This window comes from Pan troglodytes, chromosome 1, assembly GCF_028858775.2.
Source record: "Pan troglodytes isolate AG18354 chromosome 1, NHGRI_mPanTro3-v2.0_pri, whole genome shotgun sequence".
In the NCBI taxonomy this organism is placed as follows: Eukaryota; Metazoa; Chordata; class Mammalia; order Primates; family Hominidae; genus Pan; species Pan troglodytes.
In genome coordinates, this window is record NC_072398.2 from 42,674,689 (window position 1) to 42,696,818 (window position 22,130).

The 22,130-nt window shown below is 43.2% G+C and overlaps 1 protein-coding gene across 12 annotated transcripts in view; it reads right to left on the reverse strand.

The window, feature by feature from the left end:
• The window catches only part of SRGAP2 (SLIT-ROBO Rho GTPase activating protein 2), a 254,673-nt gene that overhangs the window by 49,805 nt on the left and 182,738 nt on the right, over positions 1 to 22,130 (reverse strand). For 8 of the 12 annotated variants that reach the window (XM_001163967.5, XM_009441371.4, XM_009441367.3 and 5 more), the window contains 4 exons: positions 21,540 to 21,668; positions 13,547 to 13,771; positions 9,840 to 9,941; positions 8,621 to 8,818 (listed from right to left, as the gene is read on the reverse strand). In XM_001163967.5, the coding sequence (XP_001163967.1) occupies positions 8,621 to 8,818; positions 9,840 to 9,941; positions 13,547 to 13,771; positions 21,540 to 21,668 (654 nt within the window). The remainder of the gene's footprint in view (positions 1 to 8,620; positions 8,819 to 9,839; positions 9,942 to 13,546; positions 13,772 to 21,539; positions 21,669 to 22,130) is intronic. The other 4 variants (XM_009441369.3, XM_009441368.3, XM_054674217.2 and 1 more) reach the window with 1 other exon arrangement.

Below are 22,130 nucleotides of genomic sequence, written 5' to 3' on the forward strand. Positions count from 1 at the left end.
TTGTTCTCTCTCAACCCTCGTCTGCCCAGTGAGAGACCGTATGTCCCCAGACAATTCACTGAATCTTCAAAACAACCCCAGGAACTATCATCATCATCATCATCATTTCCATTTTACACATGAGAGCACTGAGGTTTCGAGAGTTTAATTAAGTTGCTCAAGGTCAAACAGTTAGTGAGTGGTAAAGTTAGTATCCAAATACAGGCAGTTTGACAATACAACATGTGCTCTTAACCATTATGACAAAATGCCCCATCCATCATGGTACAGAGCAGGAGAAGGAGAGAAGCAGAACTAAATTTTGTAGTATTAATGATCTATGCATGCAGCAACATAGCAGGTTTTAGAGCACTTCACCGCATATTCTCTCATTCGACTCTAACAATAAATAACTGTATGGCACATAGGGAAGATATTATTTCCTTATTACAGATAAGATTATCTCAGGGGAGGGGAGGTATCAAATAAATTGCTGATCATTGCAAGCTAGCAAGTGGTAGTGTCAGGCCCAACCCAAGGCCTTTGGACTTTTAACACAGTATCTTTTCCGCTCTCCTCCACAGCCTTTCTTGGGGTCTTAGTTTGCCTTGATCGCCTCCTGCTGCAGTGGTTCATCCTCCAGATCAGGGGCTATCTGCCTATGTCTGAACTCAGAAGTCAAATGGCCAGGTTTCCCAAAGTGTGATCCGTGAATTACTGGTGATATATGAGATCACTGAGGTAGTTGGGTGGATGCACCATTTTAAATGGTAATAGTTCTGTCTTTTAATGTATATTAAGTAAAACATATAATTATACATCAAACCTTTGATTTCATGGATTGCCACTTAGGATTAAGAGTGATAGAAAGAAAAGGTGAACAGAGCCAGGTGCGGTAGCTCAGGCCTATAATCCCAGCACTTTTGGAGGCTGAGACAGATGGATCACTTGAGGACAGGAGTTTGAGACCAGCCTGGCCAACATGGTGAAACCCCATCTCTAACAAAAAAATACAAAAATTAGCCGGGCGTGGTGGTGGTGAGTGCCTGTAATCCCAGCTACTCGAGAGGCTGAGGCGGGAGAATTGCTTGAACCTGGGAGGCGGAGCTTGCAGCGAGCCAAGATCGCACCACTGCACTCCAGCCTGAGCGACAGAGCAAGACTCTTGTCTCAAAAAAAAAAAAAAAAAAAGAAAAGAAAAGAAAAGTGAACAAATGTGAGTTACTTTTACTCTATACTTTTCTGTACAGTGTGAACTTTTAACTAAGAGCTTGCATCTGATTCTCTCTCTTGTTTAAAAACAAAAGAAAAATCTGCTTTCTCTGGGATGCAGTCCCTAGCCCTCCCATGTTCACCCAGATGGTCCTGTGTGTACCATGCAAATCTCCATGACAGCACTTCTCATACAGCCCTGTCACAGAGGGTTTATTACTCATGTGTCTTTTTCTTCAGACTGCCTCCTCTCTATGGTCAGAGACCATGTCATTCATTATCCTTTGCATCCCTGATACTACCACGCCTAGCAGATAGCAGATACTCAATAAATGCACGATGAATAAATGAATGAGCAGTCTCACTCTCCTCTGGGTAGACCCTTCCTCAGCAGTTACAAACAAAGCCCCTAGTGTGCCCGTACTCTCTAAATTAAAAATAAAACAAGCCAAAACCAAATCTTACACCAAATCATTTCTACTGCCTTATTCATGATCTGTTCCCTCTGTCCCTTTATGCTTTTGCACAAGAACATCTGCAAGGAAAGAGGCTCTGTTATCACCTTCCCTTTTCCATCTGCTCCAGATGCCAGCTCACCTGCTGTCATTCTTCCCGGGGTAATATCCAAATCCCCAACCAATGCCTAATTGTGGGTTTGGAACAGTACTTTAGGGCCCAGAGGTGGAAAGCCTTCAGGAAATATCCATTGCCAACAATGCAAGCCTCAAAATCCTCTCTCTTTGGAAGGTTATCCCAGGAGACTCTAAAGGTTTCCTAATGAGGAAAATTCACCAAGAAGCTGTAACCTTCAAAACAAGACCAGACTGCTCAGAAAACAGCCACAGTTCTCAAAGGAGATGGATACAAATTCCTTCCTCTCACTACTTGTGATTCCGGAAATCATTTTTTAAATTCATGTTCACAATTCATTAGTTAACTCTGGCTGTCACTTGATGAACCATTAAAATAAATAACAATCTGGTAAAGATGTATGATGGATTACCTCTTCGGGTTTCATTAAATCCTGAAGGATCATAACTGTGTCAAGGTATGAACTGCATCCCTAATACTGGCATGGAAACCACAGTTGGGAGTTTTCCATCCAGGTAAGCCAGGTATGGAAAGGTAAAGGCATCTCAGAGTCTGCAGGCATGTTATTTTATTTATCACTCCCCCATCCCACCCACAAGTCAGCACTTATCCATATGAGAGACTCGTTGGGGATAAGTGACCTTGTCTTTAATTGGTGGAAGTGAGTTAGAAGGTTTCTGTTGCTGTTGGACAGACACACAGAGAAAGGAGCTGAGACCGCTGAAGAATGCAAGGGAAGAATAGGTGGTTTTTAATGACTTCTGGAGATCAGGGGGGCCAGGAAAAGGGCTGCTTATAATCTCCAATCTCAAAATCCCTTCCTTGGGCAATGAGGATCACTCTCCTTACTTAGGGCATGTTCCAATATTAGGTAATTCTTTTTCCTTCCTTCACCAAACACCCAAAATCAAAGTGGCTACCTGGGGTTTTCCTCAACGAAGGAGCAAAAGAACAGGTAATATTTTATTCTAGGTATTCACCAAAATAAAATCAAGTTCCTAAAACACAGTCTGACCAGTGCCCACCCCCAACAACTTTCACACTTAAAATAATCAAAACTGAGAATTTCTTCAAAAAGTAGGAAGGGAGGCAAAGAGTCTATTGGGCATTTTGTTTAGTGCCATTGTGAAACTTCAATTCAGTTTTTATGATCTCATTAATTGATTTCTTAATAATTCCTAATTGGATATTAACTGTCAGCAGTGAGTTTTGTTTATTGAAAAGTATTAACATAATAACTTTTCTTTCTGCACATTCCCTCCTTGATAGACGTTTTAGTTGCATTAAAATGAAAAAGCATGAGTTGGAATATTCTAGTCCTACCACTTACTAACTCTCCTAACCTTGGGCAAATCATTTAACCCCCTGAGTCTTAGTTTTTCCATCCGAAAAATGAGAATACTATTTTTTTTCACAAGGTTGGTGAGAATGAAATTGGATAATAAGCATTACTGTTAATAGCACAGGGCCTGGCATAGAGCAGGCACTCAGAAAGGTGTTCCTTTATACCTGAATCACCTCCTCAGTGAACCTAAAAGCATCCCTTCCCTAAGCATCTTTGCTTTGTGCTAAAATAAAAGCAGAATGAAAGCAGAAGGTTTTGGGCCTTAAAAAAGTAGTAAGAGGCACTAGAATGCTTTTCAAATTTCATTTTTAAAAACCTCTTCCCTTTAAATACACTCTTACCATGGGGGTATAAAACTCACTGGATGTTGCTTATGCCTTGGATTTAATCTGCGTGAACCCAAGACCCTAAGTATCCACTGCAGCAAGGCAGGAGGAGTGAGTACACCTACCCAGCCCATGCTCAGAGATACACAGATGTCACTATAGTGGCTGTTTCCCCACCATGCAGGCATGCTGACATTTCCCCTCCTCTCCGTCAATTTTTAAAATAGGAAACAGCTGTCAGATAGAATACATAATAGAGTAAACTTTAAATGGAGCATGTCTCCCCAGTTTAATTGACAGCACAGGGGCATTCACTCATTTGTACTCACTAGCACACGTTTACCAAGGGCCTGCAAGAGAATACCAAGATAAAAAGATCTCAGACCACAAGTTCCAAGTCTAGTGTCACTCAGTGCCCCAGTGGCCAAGGCATTGCCTCCTCTCCTATTACCTTCCCCAAACCTGTCCCTAAGAATTCAGACTGTTTAGCTTTGTTACTTTATCGGCCATGATCCTTAACCCCTTCACTGTTCTATCCCCCATAAAAGAACCTAATTCTCCAACTCCCTATAAAAGGAAATACTTAGGCTGGGCATGGTGGCTCACGCCTGTAATCCCAGCACTTTGGGAGGCCGAGGTGGGCGGATCACGAGGTCAGGAGTTCGAGACCAGCCTGGCCAACATAGTGAAACCCAGTCTCTACTAAAAATACAAAAAATTAGCCAGGCGTGGTGGCGTGTGCCTGCAATCCCAGCTACTTGGGAGGCTGAGGCAGGAGAATTGCTTGAACTTGAGAGGTGGAGGTTGCAGCGAGCCCAGATTGCACCATTGCACTCCAGCCTGGGCAACAAGAGCCGAGGCTTGGTTTCCAAAAAACAAAGGAAATACTTAGGAAAATGCCAGCCTTACAAAGCTTTGGTAAACCTTGGCTAAACAGCGAGCATCACTGCCTATGAGGAGGGAATTTGTTAAACAAATGATGGCACATTCATACAGTGGAATTCTATCCAGCCATTTAAAAAGGACGCAGATCTTTTTGGACTAACATAAAAATAAGATCCAAGATAAAGAACGTTAAAAAAGTGAACTGTATAAGTGGAATACTTCTATATCTACTTCCATTTTCTTTCATTACATTTCTAATGTAATTTATCATATTAAAGGGTATTTACAGATACGTCAGTTGTTGTCCATGCATAGAGTATCTCTGGAAGGACACAGAAGAAACTGGTTTCAATCACCAGCAGAGGGGAGGGGAAATAGGAGTCAGGAATGAAAAGAAACTTTATAGTACGTTTTCCTGTATACCCTTTTCAAATCTTTGCATCTTTTAAAAGTATTGATTTTTAACAATCACAATAAAAAAGGCAATGGGTAAAAAGTAGACATTGATGAACTATGTGTTATAAAAGATAAGCGATAAACACAAAGCCAAGAAGATCAGGAAACACGTCACCACTGAGGGCAAATAAGAGGCAAAAATTGCTGAGCTGTTCCTGAGCCCTTCCCTTCACCTCTGCTTCTTCCACAGGGTGTAGAGAAGCAGCCTGTGGCCAGAGACCCTGTAACCAGAGTGGTGGGTCCAGCTTTTGTGAGCTACCCATCCTCTCTGGATTTACTGATTGATTGATTGATCGATTGAGATGGAGTTTCACTCTTGTTGCCCCAGGCTGGAGTGCAATGGCACGATCTTGGCTCACTGCAACCTCTGCTTCCCGGGTTCAAGTGATTCTCCTGCCTCAGCCTCCTGAGTAGCTGGGATTACAGGCATGCGCCACCACGCCCAGCTAATTTTTTTGTGTTTTTAGTAGAGACAAGGTTTCTCCATGTTGATCAGGCTGGTCTCAAACTCCCGACCTCAGGTGATCCGCCCGCCTTGGCCTCCCAAAGTGCTGGGATTACAGGCGTGAGCCACCACGCCCAGCAGATTTATTTATTTTTTAATCTTTCTTTTTTTTTTTTAGGCAGAGTCTTACTCTGTCACCCAGGCTGGAGTGCAGTGACACGATCTTGGCTCACTACAACCTATGCCTCCCCGGTTCAAGTAATCCTCCCACCTTAGCCTCCTGAGTAGCTGGGATTACAGGCGCCTGCCACCACACCCAGCTAATTTTTGTGTTTTTAGTAGAGACAGGGTTTCACCATGTTGTCCAGGCTGGTCTTGAACTCCTGGCCTCAAGAGACCCACCCGCCTCAGGCTCCCACAGTGCTGGGATTACAGGCATGAGCCGCCATATCTGGCCTATTTATTTTTTAATTTTTCAAATGAGAAGGTTGGGTTAGGTAATTTTTAAAAATCGCTTCAAGTTTCTTAACTCCACAATTATTTTCCTGAGACTCTTGCAAGCAACTGATCTTTATAGGTCATGCCTCAAATTCCCAATTGATGTCATCTGGGCAAATCAGTCCAATGACAGCCACAAGTGGTCAGAAAGCTTTTCTTAGCAGCCCTCTTGGTCACTAGGCACACTACCTAGGAGTCAAGCTGTGACAAGAGGCTGCTTCCTAAACTTCCAAAAGATAGGATCTTCCAGGATGTGCTGCTCTGATGTTTTTGAAGGGCATAGAGAAACACACGGGCAATGTTTGCAGAGGCAACAGACTAAAGAAAGCACATCTATAGTTGTATTGGCTTTGTGTGGGTTGTATGGTAAACAGGTAGTCACCCTGCTTAATGTGGGTATCCCATTTTCCATAAATGTCTATTTCACCACCCCAAAAAGCCCTCTTCTCATGAAATTAATCATCTGATGCACTTCAAGTACCAGTCACAAAAATGATGAACTCAGGCAGAATTCCACTGCTAGACAAGCCCAGAAAAAAACTGTTACTGTTAGCCAAGGAAATTTGCACACAATTTTGATAAGTGGCACTAGAGCCACATAAGACAGGAAATGGGTTAGAGGACATCAATGTATTGAGACAGAAAGTGAAAGGGTGGGCAGGATTTGCGAGGTTACCAGTTTGAATACGGCCATTCCTGCTTTTACTAAAGGTCAATTTAGAATACAAATGTTACAGAATTCATTTAGAGCCAAAAAGTAATTCTGACAAAGACTGTCTTAAAATGCAAGATTTTTAGGTCCAAAATTTCTTACGTAACCTAAAAAATGGAAATCTTCACAATGTAATGAGATTGGGTCATTTAAATAGTGTTATATCTAAGCAGTCCAGACAGACCAGCTAAACAATCCTATTATTAAAAGCCTCTAGAGAGTGTTCAACAAACTCCTTAGATAATGAAGCTTGGGGCAGCAACACATCCCTCATTATAGTCAGAAAGTTCTCTTAACATGTGAGCCAGGTTATTGCGTGCATTTATGTTTTCCCACATGCTGCTCTTTCCTCAAGGAATGCGATTCTCCTCCCCGACTCCCTGCCTGGTTCGCTCGTTCTTCAAGATCAAACACAAAAGTCACTGTGTGTGTGATGCTTCTCCAATTCCACTCATCCTGGCTGCCATTCATGCACTAGTGCATGTATGCATTTTTACATTTTTTAAATTACAAAAATCAACCTATTATAACTGCTTAGATATATATGAAGTAAAAATGAAAGTTCTCCCTTTACATGACCCATCCCCCATCATTTCCCTCTTTATCTTATACTGTCAGCATTCCCAGCTTGTAGCACAGTGTCTGGCAATAGTAAATCCTCAAAAAATGATCAATGAATAATTTAATAATGATTAATAAATAAATTAATGATGATGGTGAAGATAAATTTTTAGCATTTATTGAACGCTAACTACAAACCAGGGAGTGTGTTAAATATTTTACAAAAATCAATGAATGAGCTAAAATGCCATTCTATTACTTTTTTGTATAGGTTTTAATATTTTACTCATAAATATGCTTAAAGAATATTATAATTATATGACTTAGATTGCAAAACAATATGTACAGCAGTATCCTATTTTTTAGAATGAAATTATAAATATGTGCTCACATATGTGTTTGTGCATGCATAGAAAACAGACTAGAAAGGAATATATTCTAACACCATTATCTCTAGCTGGTAGAATTATGGACAATTTTTATTTCCTTCTTTTTGCTTCTAAATTTTATATAATGAGCATATTTGGCTTTGTATAATCATTTTTTAAAAAGTTGTTTTAGAAGAATAGTACTGATATATCATTCCCTTTTAGCAGTTTTCTCTAGGATAAAAAATAAGAGGAAGTCTGAGCTTAACTAATTAAAAAAACAGATTTCTTTAAAAAATATTAGCAAATCATTAGTGTTCTTACTGGAGAAAGGGCAGTGTTCAAAGAAGAATTAAACAAATCATTCCAGTTGCAGGAAAAATTCAATTTACTGCATGCAGACTGTTTCTTGACTGAAAAATTAATTCCTTTCATTCAGAATCAGTATGCATATTCACTGGCTATATTTCATCTCACATCTGCAAACTTAATTTTTCCTTTCTTGGTCATCAGAAGATTAGGAAATAAATTTTAGTCCAGGCAATAGATCCTACTTGGCAAGCTCAAAATAACTCAATTATTAAAAAGCAGCACACAAAGACCAGTAGTGACTTCCAAAGGATTGTTAACAATACTTAAAAAAAAGAAAAAGAAAAAGAAAAAAGGGTCCAACTGTCTAAAAGAAGACTAGAGATACATGAATAAGAAAATACGATGTTTTGGAATTATGTGCAAAATAGTAATGCTGCATATTACCCATCCTTTAAGTTTTAGCAATAATTAGAAAAAATAGTTTCCCAACAATAAAAGTTATAAAATAATGTCATCATATCACCTAGAAGAGATTATAGATTTTTATAAACAAAATATGTGTTATTATGAATATTTGTATGTACTTTCCAAGAACTAAAAGATGAAGTTCCCCTTTCAGGATCCCCTGTGCCTGAGAAGGAAACTTTCCAGTGAAAGCCTACTAGCTAGTTAAAAATTTCTTAAAAAAGAAAATCTTCTTAGTAGTATACTTGGGAGCATCCTTTCTCTTGGGCGGATCCCTGTTAGACATATACAACTTTTAATGTTTGCACCTTTAAGTGTAGGGATGGTCTCTGAGTATGCCCACATTCGTATCTAAGATATTCAACGCCTGTCCTTCAGACACTTAACAAGGACTCTGAGTTCCAAATCTCCCTTGAGTGCTGCAGTGCATGCTGACGCTCTTTAAAAGCCATAGCACTCCCTTACTGTGAAATAAAACTGCTCTGTCTCTTGCTGGTTGGCTCTCCTCTTAGCAATGCTGGGCTTGCTCATGAAGGTTTCGGAGACCGTGGACTTGACGGACTCCATGGAGTTGCTGTACTGGAAGCAGTCAGACACATCAAAGTCCTCGACAGTCACAATGTCCTGGATGGTTTGCAGGGTGGCCTCCATTGTCTTCTTTACCTGCCACGACAAGGGCCAACAGGATGCATGAAGGGTGGGTTGTAAAACAGCAGGTGATGGAGAAGCTTGAAGAGAGTGGGCTGGGGAAGGCCACAGGATGCCATCAGAGTGTGCAGCTCTGCTTCCCACTGGACAGTGCTAAGTGAGAGGTAAACATCACATGGACTGCTACAGCATGCTACTCTCTACAGTGAAAACCTAAAAGCCACTACAACCCTTCATGCTATGTACTTGACCCAGATCTTTTAATGTTTACTTTTAAAATGTAATATTAGCATTATTATATTATATAACAATATTATAATCGAAGTTTTAAGGGAAAGAGAATAAAATAAATCTAAACCAACCCCTTCATACAAACAGCTAATTAAAATGTGTGATGGGCCTAGTACTGCAAAGCCCCAGGTTCTGTTTCATGACCTTCAACAAACTGATGAACTTGTTTGCTCATTTGCAAACTAAGTGACCTATCCCTACTTCTTCCTGATCTTCCTGCAGAAAGTAAGACTTACTGAGACACAAGGTAAGAAGCCACCTGAGCTCAACAGAAAGCTGGATCACCCGCCCTTTTGAACCGCTTTTTGAAAGCAAATACACTGAGCCCAGAAGAAACTCACCCTTTCCTAAGAGGATGGAGATGTTTGAAGTGTCAAAGTCAAAGGCCTCTGTTTGTTTGAACATGCTGGAAAAAGCTAGGCATGAGGAGGTGGTTTCAGAGACACAATATTGTTCACACAGCTGCCAAGTGCCATTTTGATTAAATGTGTAGAGGGGAAAAAAAGCATTTCGCAAAAGCTCAAAATAGAGCACAACCTTTGGCAATGCAAGAGCAACTTCCTGGAGTTCAAGGGCAGGATGTAGCAGAGGGGGAAAGTCCAAGCCTACATTTGGCTAGGAAATGTTTGCGGCCGCCCGGACATTCTCTGCATGCTCCTTCCACCTGCTCCCAGACGGGCAGCAGCAAAAGTTTCAACAGGGAAACTAAGAGTGTGGCTTTGAGCCTCCTAAGGAAGAAACTCACCTCTTCGTTTTCAATCTTTAGAGTGGATAAGCGAGACTGCAGTTGTTGGCATCTCTGTACCAGCTCACTCTGGACAGGCTGCTGGGCACAGAGCTGGGAAGCCTAACAAAAGAAAGCAACACCAGGTCAGAAAGAGGGTACAGTCCCTTTGGCAGTTCCAGAGTTCCCATTACTGGCAATGAAACTACCCATATTCAAGGTATAAGGCTCGTGGTTTCTATGTTGAAGCAAAACCCAAAGCCAACTTGTGTGAGCCTCTTCCAGGACCAAACAGTACATGAAAGGAATGGGTAGGGGGATCTGTTTGGAGCCCGGCAGGTGTAGGTCTATGTAGGGTCTGCAGCTCCATGGAAGGCTGAGGAGGCTGGAGAAGAGTGCCTCAGGCAGCTCCAGCTCCAGAAACACAATGCTTTGGCACAGTGAAGATTTCCTGCCAAAGGTCCAAGTGGCCACCTCTCTGGCCCCTCCCTCATCCCCCTTCATACACCAGAGTGAAAGCAGGAGAGAAGTGGGTCAGGAGGCTAACTTGCCACTGCTGGCAGCCAGCATGTGTTTACAAATCCAGGCCATGCATGAGAGCTTTGATTCAATGAGAAAGCGTGAAGCCAGGAACAAGTTTGTTGCCTATGCTAGAGGGCCCGAGAGGGTATGGAATCTGAAGGAGCTTGGCATTTTCTAAAGAGCCATCATTTTACCCCAGGCCTTCCCTAGATCTGTAAGAGAGGAGTCTGACCTTCCTGCAAGGATTATTGCCAATTAGCTTTCCCCTGTGTGAAGGAATGGCTGTTCCACTGTCTCCCATTGGAGATGTGGTTATGGGATGAGGTCATCCACAGTCCCCTGGATGACAGATGAGGAGCAGAAGGCTGAGAGAGTTGGGAGGCAGGACCCATGTGGAGACAGCTCCTGTCACCTTGTTACCGTTCGTCCTTTAGCCTCTTGTCTGCAGAGAGACATCTGGATAGAAATGGCCTCCTTCCTCCTCAGCAAAGAGTGGGCACATTCACATGCCCACGGACCATTCCCTTGCTTGAAAAGAAAAAATCTTTCTTCAAATGGAGGGGGCTGGGACTTGACCTTTTCCTCCATTGGCTTTTAAGCTCCCAACTGACTTGACCTCTTCCCTCAGCTGAGAGGCTGGCCTGAGCCAACTCTCAGATCCACAGAGAGCTGACTCCACTCTAACTCTTGGATAAGCAGACACAATGGAGAAAGCTCAGTGGCCAGAACCGGTTAGCGCCAAGAGTGAAATTCTCTGGCTGCCTGATGTCACCAGTCAGGCATCCAGAGTCCCACAGCCTCTGAGGGCACCAAAAATGGAGCCAAGCACCTCCTCCTAGTACATCTGAGAGCACTTGGCATCAATTCATGTGCTGTGCACCCCAGAACACCAGTTAGTGTGGGACCTTGGCCAATTTTAAGGCTTCCGGTCAAAATGCTACCCAATCTTTGGCCCTAGTTCAACGACTTCCAGGCAGCTCCCTCCTGTTGCCTCCACAATCTGCAGACAACCCACACTGATGGGGATAGACTGGCTGCAGAGGCCAAGAATGACCCACCCTCTCATCTCTTTTTATTTTCACTCATATGAAGGCTAGGCTAGAATGCGGAACCTTCACAAGCTCCAGGACTGGTCCTGGCCCCTGCCTGGCTCAGCCACTGATCAGCTATATTACATAAAGGGATGGCCCTGGCAGAAGAGTGAGCTATTGATTTTTAAAGTAACCCAGACCTAGCAGAGAGGAATCATGGAGGGAAAAACCACCTCCAAGCCTGTTCCTTTAAGAAGTAGCAGAGCTGATGATGATGCATGCTTTGGCAGTGGTCCGCTACCAGGGTGCAAGGTAATACACTTCAGCTGCACTCCGGAGTATGGAAATAAGGCTCTGACAGGGGGAGGAGGGGGCTTGAGCACCCAGCATCTGGATTCCTCCTTTATGGAGACAAGCTGTTTGGCTCAGAAGGCAACTCAGTCACTAACACCAGAAAATGTATCACTCCACTCAGCTGGTCCCCAAGTTCCACTGATCCCTGGGAAGGAACCTCAGTGACAGCTGGAGAAGGTGCTTGGAAGGCAAGTTTGACCAGAAGCCAGGGCAGGTGAGGAATGGGGCTTCCTGAGGCTTGGTGACACCCCTTCCCCCAATTCTAATTGCACATGCTGCCATCTCACTTCTCCATCTGTTCAGACACTGACATTTCCTAAGCCACAGCAATGGAAATGAACTGTAAATGGTTTGATTTTCCCCAAGAAGGAAAGGAAGGAAACCAACTCCACATTTCTATCTCCAGGACAGCGTCTCACTCTCCATAGAGGCCAACTGATGACAGCAAATCCTCTGGTTCCACTGCCACAGCTGTCATTCTGGAGTGGGGATTTCTAGAGTCTGGATGCTAATCTTAAGGGAAGCATCATTCCTGAGGAGCACACATGTTGCTGTTTTTTGGTCCCTGGCGTCCACTCCTCCTTTTTTTGGTAGCTTTGGTCTAACCGCCCTCGGCGAGGGGAACCTCCCACTCCACAACTCAGGCCACGTGCTTTGCATGGACCCAGGCATAAGCACTTTACCCAATCAAAACCAATGAGACACACAAACTTTATGGGGGCTTTGAGGAGGGAGGCAGAGACTCTTTCCACTAGATTTCAACCTACCAGGGAAGGCTGGAAATGCAGTCACCTTGCCTCCACAGGAGAATGGCCTGTCTGAGAATGGAGTTAACACACAGGAAGTAGTGCAGAGACAGCAAAACAGTGTCTTGGTAAAATTCCTCCTCCTAAAGCCAACTATACCCAAAGGTCCATCTTGATCTTTTCTATCGCATAAGCCCTATACAACCTCCTAATTTCACCAGTAGGAGAAATGGTGGCTCTTATCCACAGGAATGAGGTTCACTCTGACTTGTACACACAACCACACAAGTGGAACCAAAAGATTCAGAACAATGAAAACCCAGGAGCTTCTCCTGCCTCTCACTTTAGCTTTTTTAGGCCCTTTTTATTCTAGTCACTGGAGGCTAAGAGTCCAAAACAAGGCCCCCATGTTCATGCTCCCCTGTCTGGGCAACCAGCATCAGGCCTTTGGGATAGCATCTTAGCTCCTTTCCTTCCTGCAGGTACCCATTCTTTTTTATTCAATACCCAAACAAAACTATACACTTCATCACAGTCTTCTAACTTCAGGAGAATAAGATTATTCAGAACTCTGCCAAATGCCAAAAGATCACAGCATTCTCTGCCTGGCCCTCGCTTCCCCACTAAAGCCTCTAGGATGTGGCCCCACCTCAGCTCTCATTTCTTCTAGCCTCACCACTAGGAGCGCCCCCCTCCCTCACTTTCCTTTCACCATCCTGAACTGTTGGTAGTTTTTAGAATATACCTGCTGTTTTTCACCTTCTTTGATCCTGCTGGGCCCCTTTGGATACCCCTCTCTATGCATAGTTCGAACCCTCCTCAAGCCTTAGCGACCTTATTCCCCAGACTGTAAGCTCCCCGAGGGCTTTAATCCCCCATGTCTGCACCCAAGCCCGAGTGTCTGACAGCAGGCACTCACTAACTGTTTGCTCAATAAGTGGAATGTGCCTCACCCACCTGACAAAAAGCCGGGCCCAGGCCTCTCCCACCCCAGAATAATGTGCCTTCTGTGTAATTAATCTAGACAAGTCCACTCAAGCCCCTTGAGGGTGGGGGTATAGGGAAAGGGCCTCACCATATCCCCCATGTGGGGCTGAAACTCAAACTTCATAGGGGGGCAGAAGACGTTGTTGTACATCTCCATGAGGCGCTGCTTGTCACTGGTGGCATCCAGGTTTTCTACTGCATTCTCGATGGCATCCAGACCCTCATGCTTCGACTGTTCCAGGTTTAACTCAGCAGAGAGGAAGGTGCGTAGAGCCCGGTTCAGACTTGCATGGTAGCCTAAGTCACAACACTGCTGTGGGAAGGAGAAGGCACATGAGCACACCATGGACAGCCCCAAGGCTTGGCAGAAAAGGAAGGTGGTCCAGAGGGCAGATCTGACCACATCAATAGGCTTGGCTGTGCAGTAGAAAGAGGGCTGACATTCCGACTTCCAAGGTCTGGGTGAGAGTTCTCAGTTCTTGACTCCCAATTCAACGGTTAAACACACTCTAGAGGGCTGTGAGGTGGTTAGGAGGAAGAAGATTCATAAGGATAAAATGACATTATTTAATTAAGCACTATTTCATAAACATGAGAAGAATTGAGAGTTAAAGAGAGTCCTCTTTCATTTTCAGGTTTATCTGGGGTTGTCATTATAACAAAATTCAACAATAAAAATACAACCTGCCACTCACTGAGGGTTACTGTAGTTAAATCACTATATAGCAACCAAGCCAGGCCATTTCAGGGTTCTGAAAGCAGGAGTATTGCAACAGCAGCTAATGTATGCAAGCTCAACTCTAGATGGGAGGAGAGAATGGGGAGCTGACTCTGTGGGTCATCATCCCCACCAACGCCCAACATCCTAGGACAGGCCTTAGCTGCAGACTAGGGTTTCTGACATGCCTCCTCCTTCCTGGCATCTGACAACAGATGCCCCTGCACTACAGAAATAGCATTTATAAGACTAAAAAGCTCTACGCAAAAGTGTTACTGGAAAAATTCATGCCATGTAAAGGATTCTGATTTTTTACAACAAAATGCAAAAAGAGGCAACTGTATAAAAAAAGCACTGGCGCAGAATCAAGCAACCTTGGAAAAGCCACTCCCCTTCTCTGGACCTGTTTCTTCCATAGTAAAATGAACAGATTTGGCCAGGCTAGTGGCTTTCAAGCAGTAGACCAGAGCTGGCACTGAAGCTGCCCTTGAGAAGTGAGTAAAAGGACAACCCAACTACTAGGACTTGGAGTCTTCTATTCCTCCTTCAACCAAGCCAACTTTGCTTTTTTTTCTATTTAATATTTAGGGATTCTATGTAAGGTTTGGTTTGAAGAAAGAATTCTTCTGTTAGAGAAAAGTCTGAAAATCCTTGGACTAAATGTAATCCCTAAGGCCCTCTTCAGCAATGGCATCCTGTAACTCTGTGATAATATTCCCCATCCCTCCCAAAAGACCCAGAGATCCCAATTCCTTGGCCATGCATCATCCTCTCTATTGCTTAAGCAGCTCTGAGGTCCGGGTCCTGAGAAGAAACCTCAAAGAAGAATCCATGCATAGAGTAAGGCCATCTGCCTGATTGCCATTTCATTGCACAAGTAAGCATCAAATTAACTCTCCCCACAGCCTTTTCCTCTCATCATGATCACATTGGAAGTAGCTACTATTGGGGAAGAAAAGGCATATGATGTGCCTTCTCTTTCCTGGCATCTGACAAGAAGCTCAGTGAGAACATCAGTTGGGTTGGGCTCTGGGTTCAGTGCCAACCGGCCCTGGCAGCTGCCTGGCTGCAGTGGAATAACAGCAGTTACAACTTAACTAGAGGCAGAGGATGAAAAGACATTAAATTCAGTTGGGAGGGAAGAGCAAATGGAAGCTAGACAAAAGCGGCTGATTAGGACTCTGCACGTGCATGGGCTCTCTGGGAGATGCTGCTGGTCTCACCAGGCTGCCCTTGAACCTGTAAACCTTCCTGACTAGCTCTATGTAGACCCTGTTGATGAGCTCTATGCCTATAAGTCTAATGAACAGAAGTAACACGGCCCACAGAGTGTATGAGTGTGGGTGGAGGGGGTGTGGGCAGGGGGTAGAATCTGGGAGAGAAAAGTTACCCTTCAAAAAACTTTTACCTGTTTTTGGTTATTTCCCTTTCCTCTCCATTCTTACTACCTCTACCCCTATTCATACCCTCACCGTCTGCTTCACTGTCCTAAACTGTGACTTTAATTATGGCACTTTCCTGTTGAAGAACCTAAAATACCTCTCATTTTTTTTCCCCAAGGTAAAATCCACCTTCCTCAGTTTTGAAATTTAAAAAATGCTTCTATTTCACTAAGTATGCTTACTATACATCAGTCCATGTGCTAAGTGCTTTATATACATTCTACATTTTAATCCTCATAATAACCCCAATGAGGTTGGTATAATCTTAATTTTCCAGGCTTGAAAGCTGAGGTTCAGTGAAGTTAAATAATTTGAGCAAGGTTCAATAGCCAGAACAAACTGTAATCTGTCTTCAGTCTACCCATCCAACATCAACTCCCTTTATTTTCTTCTTCAGATTCATCTGCTCTAATCCAATGAAATACTCTCTGTTTAGGGTAGAGTATTAGTCTTCAAATCAGCTATATGGCCATAAGCAAGCTACTTAATCCTTCTGGGCCTCAAATGAGGATAACACCAGCCACACAGGTTGTTGTAGGCTAACAGGCAATATATTCACAGATATTTGGTACCATGTAGACACTTTAAAAAAATACTAATATAGCTCCAAATCCACTGACCTCTGCCCTTCAGCTCCCAGAATGTCCTTTTCCTTAAATGTTTCCTATGCCTCTCACCTGTTGGAATTGGACCAGATCTTCAAGATCCAAATTAAATTCTTAGCCCCTGGGAAGCCAGCCAACCCTGCAATCCTAGACTCCAGTGACCCTGGCCTCTACTTAGAACCACACTAATCTGCAGCTTTCATATGACAAGGAATACGCTTCTTCATTCTATGACTTGCCATGTCATATCACCCCAACCAGACTAGCTTCTCACTCTTCTTTACATCCCTCAGCATTAGGCCTTGCTCACAGCAGGCATTTAATAAATTTCAGTTGACTGATTGATACCACAAATACAGATTCCAGCCTCTCAGGAAATAAAACATTTAGGCTGAATACTGACCTAAGTCAAGTGGGTAGATGGGGCCAGTGAAGCCATTTGTTTTGCTTACTCTATGGCCAAAGGGAGGCTGGGAGTTTTCCCAGGCTGGCGCACTGTCTCTGTTTATATAACTAATCTGTAGCTTCTTTGTGCCAATGAGTGAGGGTCTGAGTCACAATGTGCCCCTGGTTCCTCTACACCTCTAGCCAACCAGGCAGATTCGGAAGAGGTTCTCCAGAGTCTTGACTATCTATATACCTGTAGGGGAAATAGCCAGAAACCGAGCCTTTAGCGAAGAAGCAATATCTGGCAAGGTTAGGTAAATGAGATTTGAATATTTCATCCTGTTCCAAGAAGAATCCCAATAAGTACAGGAAGCACATTATTTTGCTCACAGTGGGGACAAAGCAGGCTTTCCATGGCTTCTGATGAGTTCTGTGGCCACGCTGGGCTCCCCTGGCCATTTCTGGGTTATATAAATGTTTGATGAAAAATCTCTCAGGGGAAATCAAATTTTTGTAAGAAGTTAATGACAGCCCATCCAGATGTATCATGACTTGAGTTGATAGCTCATTAACCCTTTCCCAGCTGATATCTTCACCCAGAGACTCCACAAGGCCTGGAAAGGAAAAATGGGTGTTTCACAACACCCACTTCAAGTTCACACGAAAGAGAAAAATAACTGCCCTTAATGACATTTCTTACTGAAACAGCCAAGTTCCCTCATGTCCGACTTGGGTGCACATGGTGTCACAGACCTTCCATACATGTACACGGCACTTACAACACTCCAGCTATGCATGAGGACAATGCCCTGTTCTTCATTCATCCATCTGCTCCTGGGTTGAGAGAGCCAGAAGAGTATGGGGGAGGAAAATTACATTCCAGTGAGCCTATCGTTCTTAGATGCCATCAAATGAGCTCAGAACGTCTTTTTGGCCTGAAGTCAAGGTTTCCCCAGTGTGGCAGATGCCTCACGTGGATTCCTACAGTCTGAAGTTTAAATCTTGCACTTTACTATAAAAAGAAGTCGGAGGCTAGTCCTTGGTCAATGTAATGGCATCAACAAAAATAACTTCTTTTCACTTATCCTCAATGCCTTATGCACACGTTTGGCTTCAGAACCACTAGGAAGGAGGCAGAAGGCTGTACATGACACAGATGGCAATGGACTGCAACAGGATTCATCCCATGTCTTAAAGCAAGTAATGAATAATGTTAAGATCAGGATGCCAATATCCCAGGCTCCTCACTTAGTCCCGCTCTAACTGCATCCTTTTGGCCCTTTTTATCTCATAGGTCAGCAAGAAAAAGAAAGACACTACCGATACATGCAAACAACATGGATGAAATTCAAAAACATCATGCCGGCAAAAGATGCCAGACACAAAAAAGGATAATCCCATCTTTGTGAAGTTCTACAATGGGCAAAACCAATTTATGGTGAAAGAAATCATAACAGTGGTTGCCTTGGGGTGGGGGATTGGCTGGGAAGAGACAAGAGAAACCTTCTGAGGCAATGGAAAGATATCTCTTATCAAAATATTTATTCTATATCTTGACATAGGTTACAAAGATGTACAAATTTGTCAAAACTCTTGAAACTGTAACACTTAAGTTTAGTTACTGTATGTAAATTATACTTCAAAACCATATTGAAAGGTACAAAAAGAAAAACTGATCTTAGCTTAGATGATCATCTTCCTCCTCTTTCTATTCCTTTCTTCCTTCAGTAAACACACTAAGCGCTCAGCTATATATTAAGCACTGGAGGCTACTAAGGTAAAGAAAACTCTTGGTTCCTGCTCTCACAGAACTTAACAGATGAGACTGAGATCTTCCTCTGTTCATAGTACAATGGCTCACAAACACTTTTTTGACTCCCAACTCACAATAAGAAACACATCTTCTATTGTCACACACTCCCCCATAGGATGTACTAGTGTGTACATACATATCTAACATAAAAGTTTCACATAATCTTACCAATGTGATGTACTCTAATATTTTCTTTCTTATTCTAGTCTCATCTATTCATCTGAAAACACAGGTTAAACCAATAAAAGTGATTTCCTGACTTTCTTAAGGGATCTGACCAATGGTTTGAAAAATGTTGTCTTACAGCCTATGACTACCTCTAGGGTGAGAACTACTATAATCCATTTTTACCCCAATACTGAGCATGTGGCTTCTCCCTAAATAAATATTTACTGAACATTTATAGAGCAGAATAATACAACTTTAAAAAAAATAATGAATGTGTCCATATCCCAGGAAAAACAACAAAAACCCAACCAATCAACAAACTAAAACGAGACACAACCAAAACAGCGGCAAAGAAACGAGGTTGAGGCAGGCGGATCACGAGGTCAGGAGATCGAGACCATCCTGGCTAAGACAGTGAAAACTCGTCTCTACTAAAAAAACACAAAAAATTAGCTGGGCGTGGTGGCGGGTGCCTGTAGTCCCAGCTACTCGGGAGGCTGAGGCAGGAGAATGGCGTGAACCTGGGAGGCGGAGCTTGCAGTGAGCCGAGATCGCACCACCGTACTCCAGCCTGGGCGACAGATAGAGACTCCTTCTCAAAAAAAAAAAAAAAAAAAAAAAAAAAAAAAAAAAAAGAAACATGAGAAACTTTATTACTACCTATGTAGCCTTTTGATCCCAGTGATCTAGACCCACACCCTGCCAAGTACTAAGGCAGCCTCTTTTTCAATGGCATGTCACACCATATCCTGTGAAATTAGGCTCTTAGCAGACGTTTTTTTTTTTAAATGATGAAAATAAGGTACAAAATACCTTGCTTCTTGGACTAATTTTAAAACACTTGGTTATACCTGATGGAGAATCTATGGATTGCAAAGGTTGTGGCTGATATAGCAGTAGCCCCTCCCTTCCCCTGAGATCAGTATTTTGGTGAAAAAGGTAGGGAAGTTGCCTTGAGTACAAAAAAAGAGAAGAGGGCTAACCAATAGCAGCGGTGTGGCAGACAGCACAGTCTGAATTTTTACCAAATACGAGATAAATAGCAGAAATTGTGCATAAGAAAGAATGGATTCTCTTCCTTATGCTGAGAACAGGCCTCTCTCCCAACAATGAGGAGCTCTTCTCCTGAGGAGGAGAAAGGATCTTGTTTAGGGCTTTGACCTCCATTGAAGGACAGTGTTCAGATTGTCATCAACAAGCAGAGAGAACAAAGAGGTACCAGAACAGGGAGCAAGGCTCTACTAACCCAGTGAGACAATGACACCTAGGGCATTAAGTGGCTGAAATCTACTGAATCAAAAATCCTCGGCTAAAGGGAGACAGGAATCTGTATTTTAGAGAAGTTCCCCAAGCAACTCTTATGTGAGGCCAGATTTTAATACCAGGGAATTAGTCCAGTTCTTCAGTTAGCTAGAGGAGCTTGGGAGTGGGTGAGAAACAAAGCTGGGTTCCAGAACAATTCAGTGACAAGCCTAGATGACCCAGGTGGTGATATAACAGCAAGACTCGGACCCAAATCCCATATGATGTTGTGAGGTGTGGCAGGTTTGCTTGTGGAGAAACCAAGGCAGGAAAGCAAGAGTGGTCTGGCCAGAGTTTTGCAAAGCCCAACTGCTGCCAACAAGACCCTGAAACAAATGGCAGGCCTCCGAGATGAGATACACTTGAAGCCCCAGAGACTGGGATGCTAAATTGGCTGGCTCCAGATGCCTCACTTTGATGACTGGAAGGAGAGGTGAGAAAGGGTGTAATTACATAGCTTCACTTAGGTGTGGCTCAGGACCTGGGCCAGATTGGAGTCTGTAGGTGAGAGGGCTTATAAGACCCAACTGTAAGGGGAAGCAGCAGGAAAAACAAGGCCAAGAATAACTCACAGGCAAAAAACAAAAAGCTTATCCCTGCGCTTGCCCCTTGCAAAACACATGTGCCTATTAACTGCTTTCCTCAATCCCCTTTGCATCACATATTTTAAAAAATGGGCCAGATGTCAGGGGGAGCTGGATACCTTCCTGACAGGACCCTAATTTGCAGCATAACCTTGGACAAGTGAGTCTCGTAGTCCTCTGGACCTTGAGCTTCCTTATCTAGCAACTGGAGACAGCAATGCTTACCCATAATGGTGATGTGAGTGTCAAATGAGTTAACACCGAGAAACCTTAAATGCTATACAAATATAAGGGATGGCATTGTAACTCTTTAGTTAAGTTCTTGCCACTCACTTCTGTGCAAGAGAAGCTGATGTAATAAAGTATTTCCTAGGTCGGGTGCAGTGGCTCACACCTGTAATCCTAGCACTTTGGGAAGCTGAGGCAGGTGGATCACCTGAGGTCAGGTCACCTGAGGTGAGGAGTTCCAGATCAGCTTCACTAACATGGTGAAACCCCATCTCTACTAAAAATACAAAAATTAGCTGGGCATGGTGATGCATGCCTGTAGTCCCAGTTACTGGGGAGGCTGAGGTAGGACAATTGCTTGAACCTGGGAGATGGAGGTTGCAGTGAGCCAAGATTGCACCACTGCACTCCAGCCTGGGGGACAGAGCAAGACTCTATCTCAAAAAAAAAAAAAAAAAAAAAAAAAAAAGGAAGAAAGTATTTCCTGGCAGATAGACGAGTGTAGTGGTTATGAGCCTGGGTTGAGTCATCAGGCCTAGGTGCAAATTTTGCCTCTGTCATTTGTTAACCGATTCTGACTAAGTCATCTAAACTCTCTGTTAATCTGTAAAAATATAGATAATAATGCCTTCCTCCCAGAATTCCAGTTAGGATTGAATAAGTGTGAAGTGTTTCACTTGGTGCTTGGCAAGCACCCTGATGGATCATGGCTGCTATCTTCCTAATTGTTCTCAAAATGCACCAGATTCCTGAACAATAGTATCGGGCAATGTCTGACGAGTATTCTGAAACCAGAAAAGAGGTGCCCTCAGGCCCTTGGCTTTAAGCACTTACATCAATAAGGTCAGATAGGTCATGGATGTAGTACTTGAAGACAGATGCATTGGTTGCCTCCAAAGCCAGCAAGTACTCATTCCGGGCTTTGATGGCCTTCAGCTTATTCTCCGTGTACTTGGCTTGGCGCTGAAAAGGAAACAGAAGTTCACTTTTACCTTTTTTTTTTAAGGGGGGCTTGTTCTCTAAAAGATAAAAGTACAGTGTATTCAAGAACTACAATTGTGCTGCTACTCCCTATGCGCATCTGCCTTAAATTGGGTTCTAATTCTGTTTAATGAGATTCAAGGGCACAATGTAGATCAATTCAGGAAAGGTTAATGAGGCTCCCTACTTAAGATGCGTGCCCCACTTTGATTCTATCTTCAAATATCATTCTTCATTCTTGCAATGCCACTCTGAAGGAGGTACCACTACTCTTGCCCCTAAACACCTGATACCTGAAACCAAATCCTGGGTTTACAGTCACCCCCAACCCCTCCAAAGCAATAGGATATTGAGCTCTATTTGGAAAATGGATTGGGAAAGGTGACTGCTGTTTCTTGGTTTTCTGCTAGAGGCTAAAAACTTGGATCCCACGTGCCCAGTTCT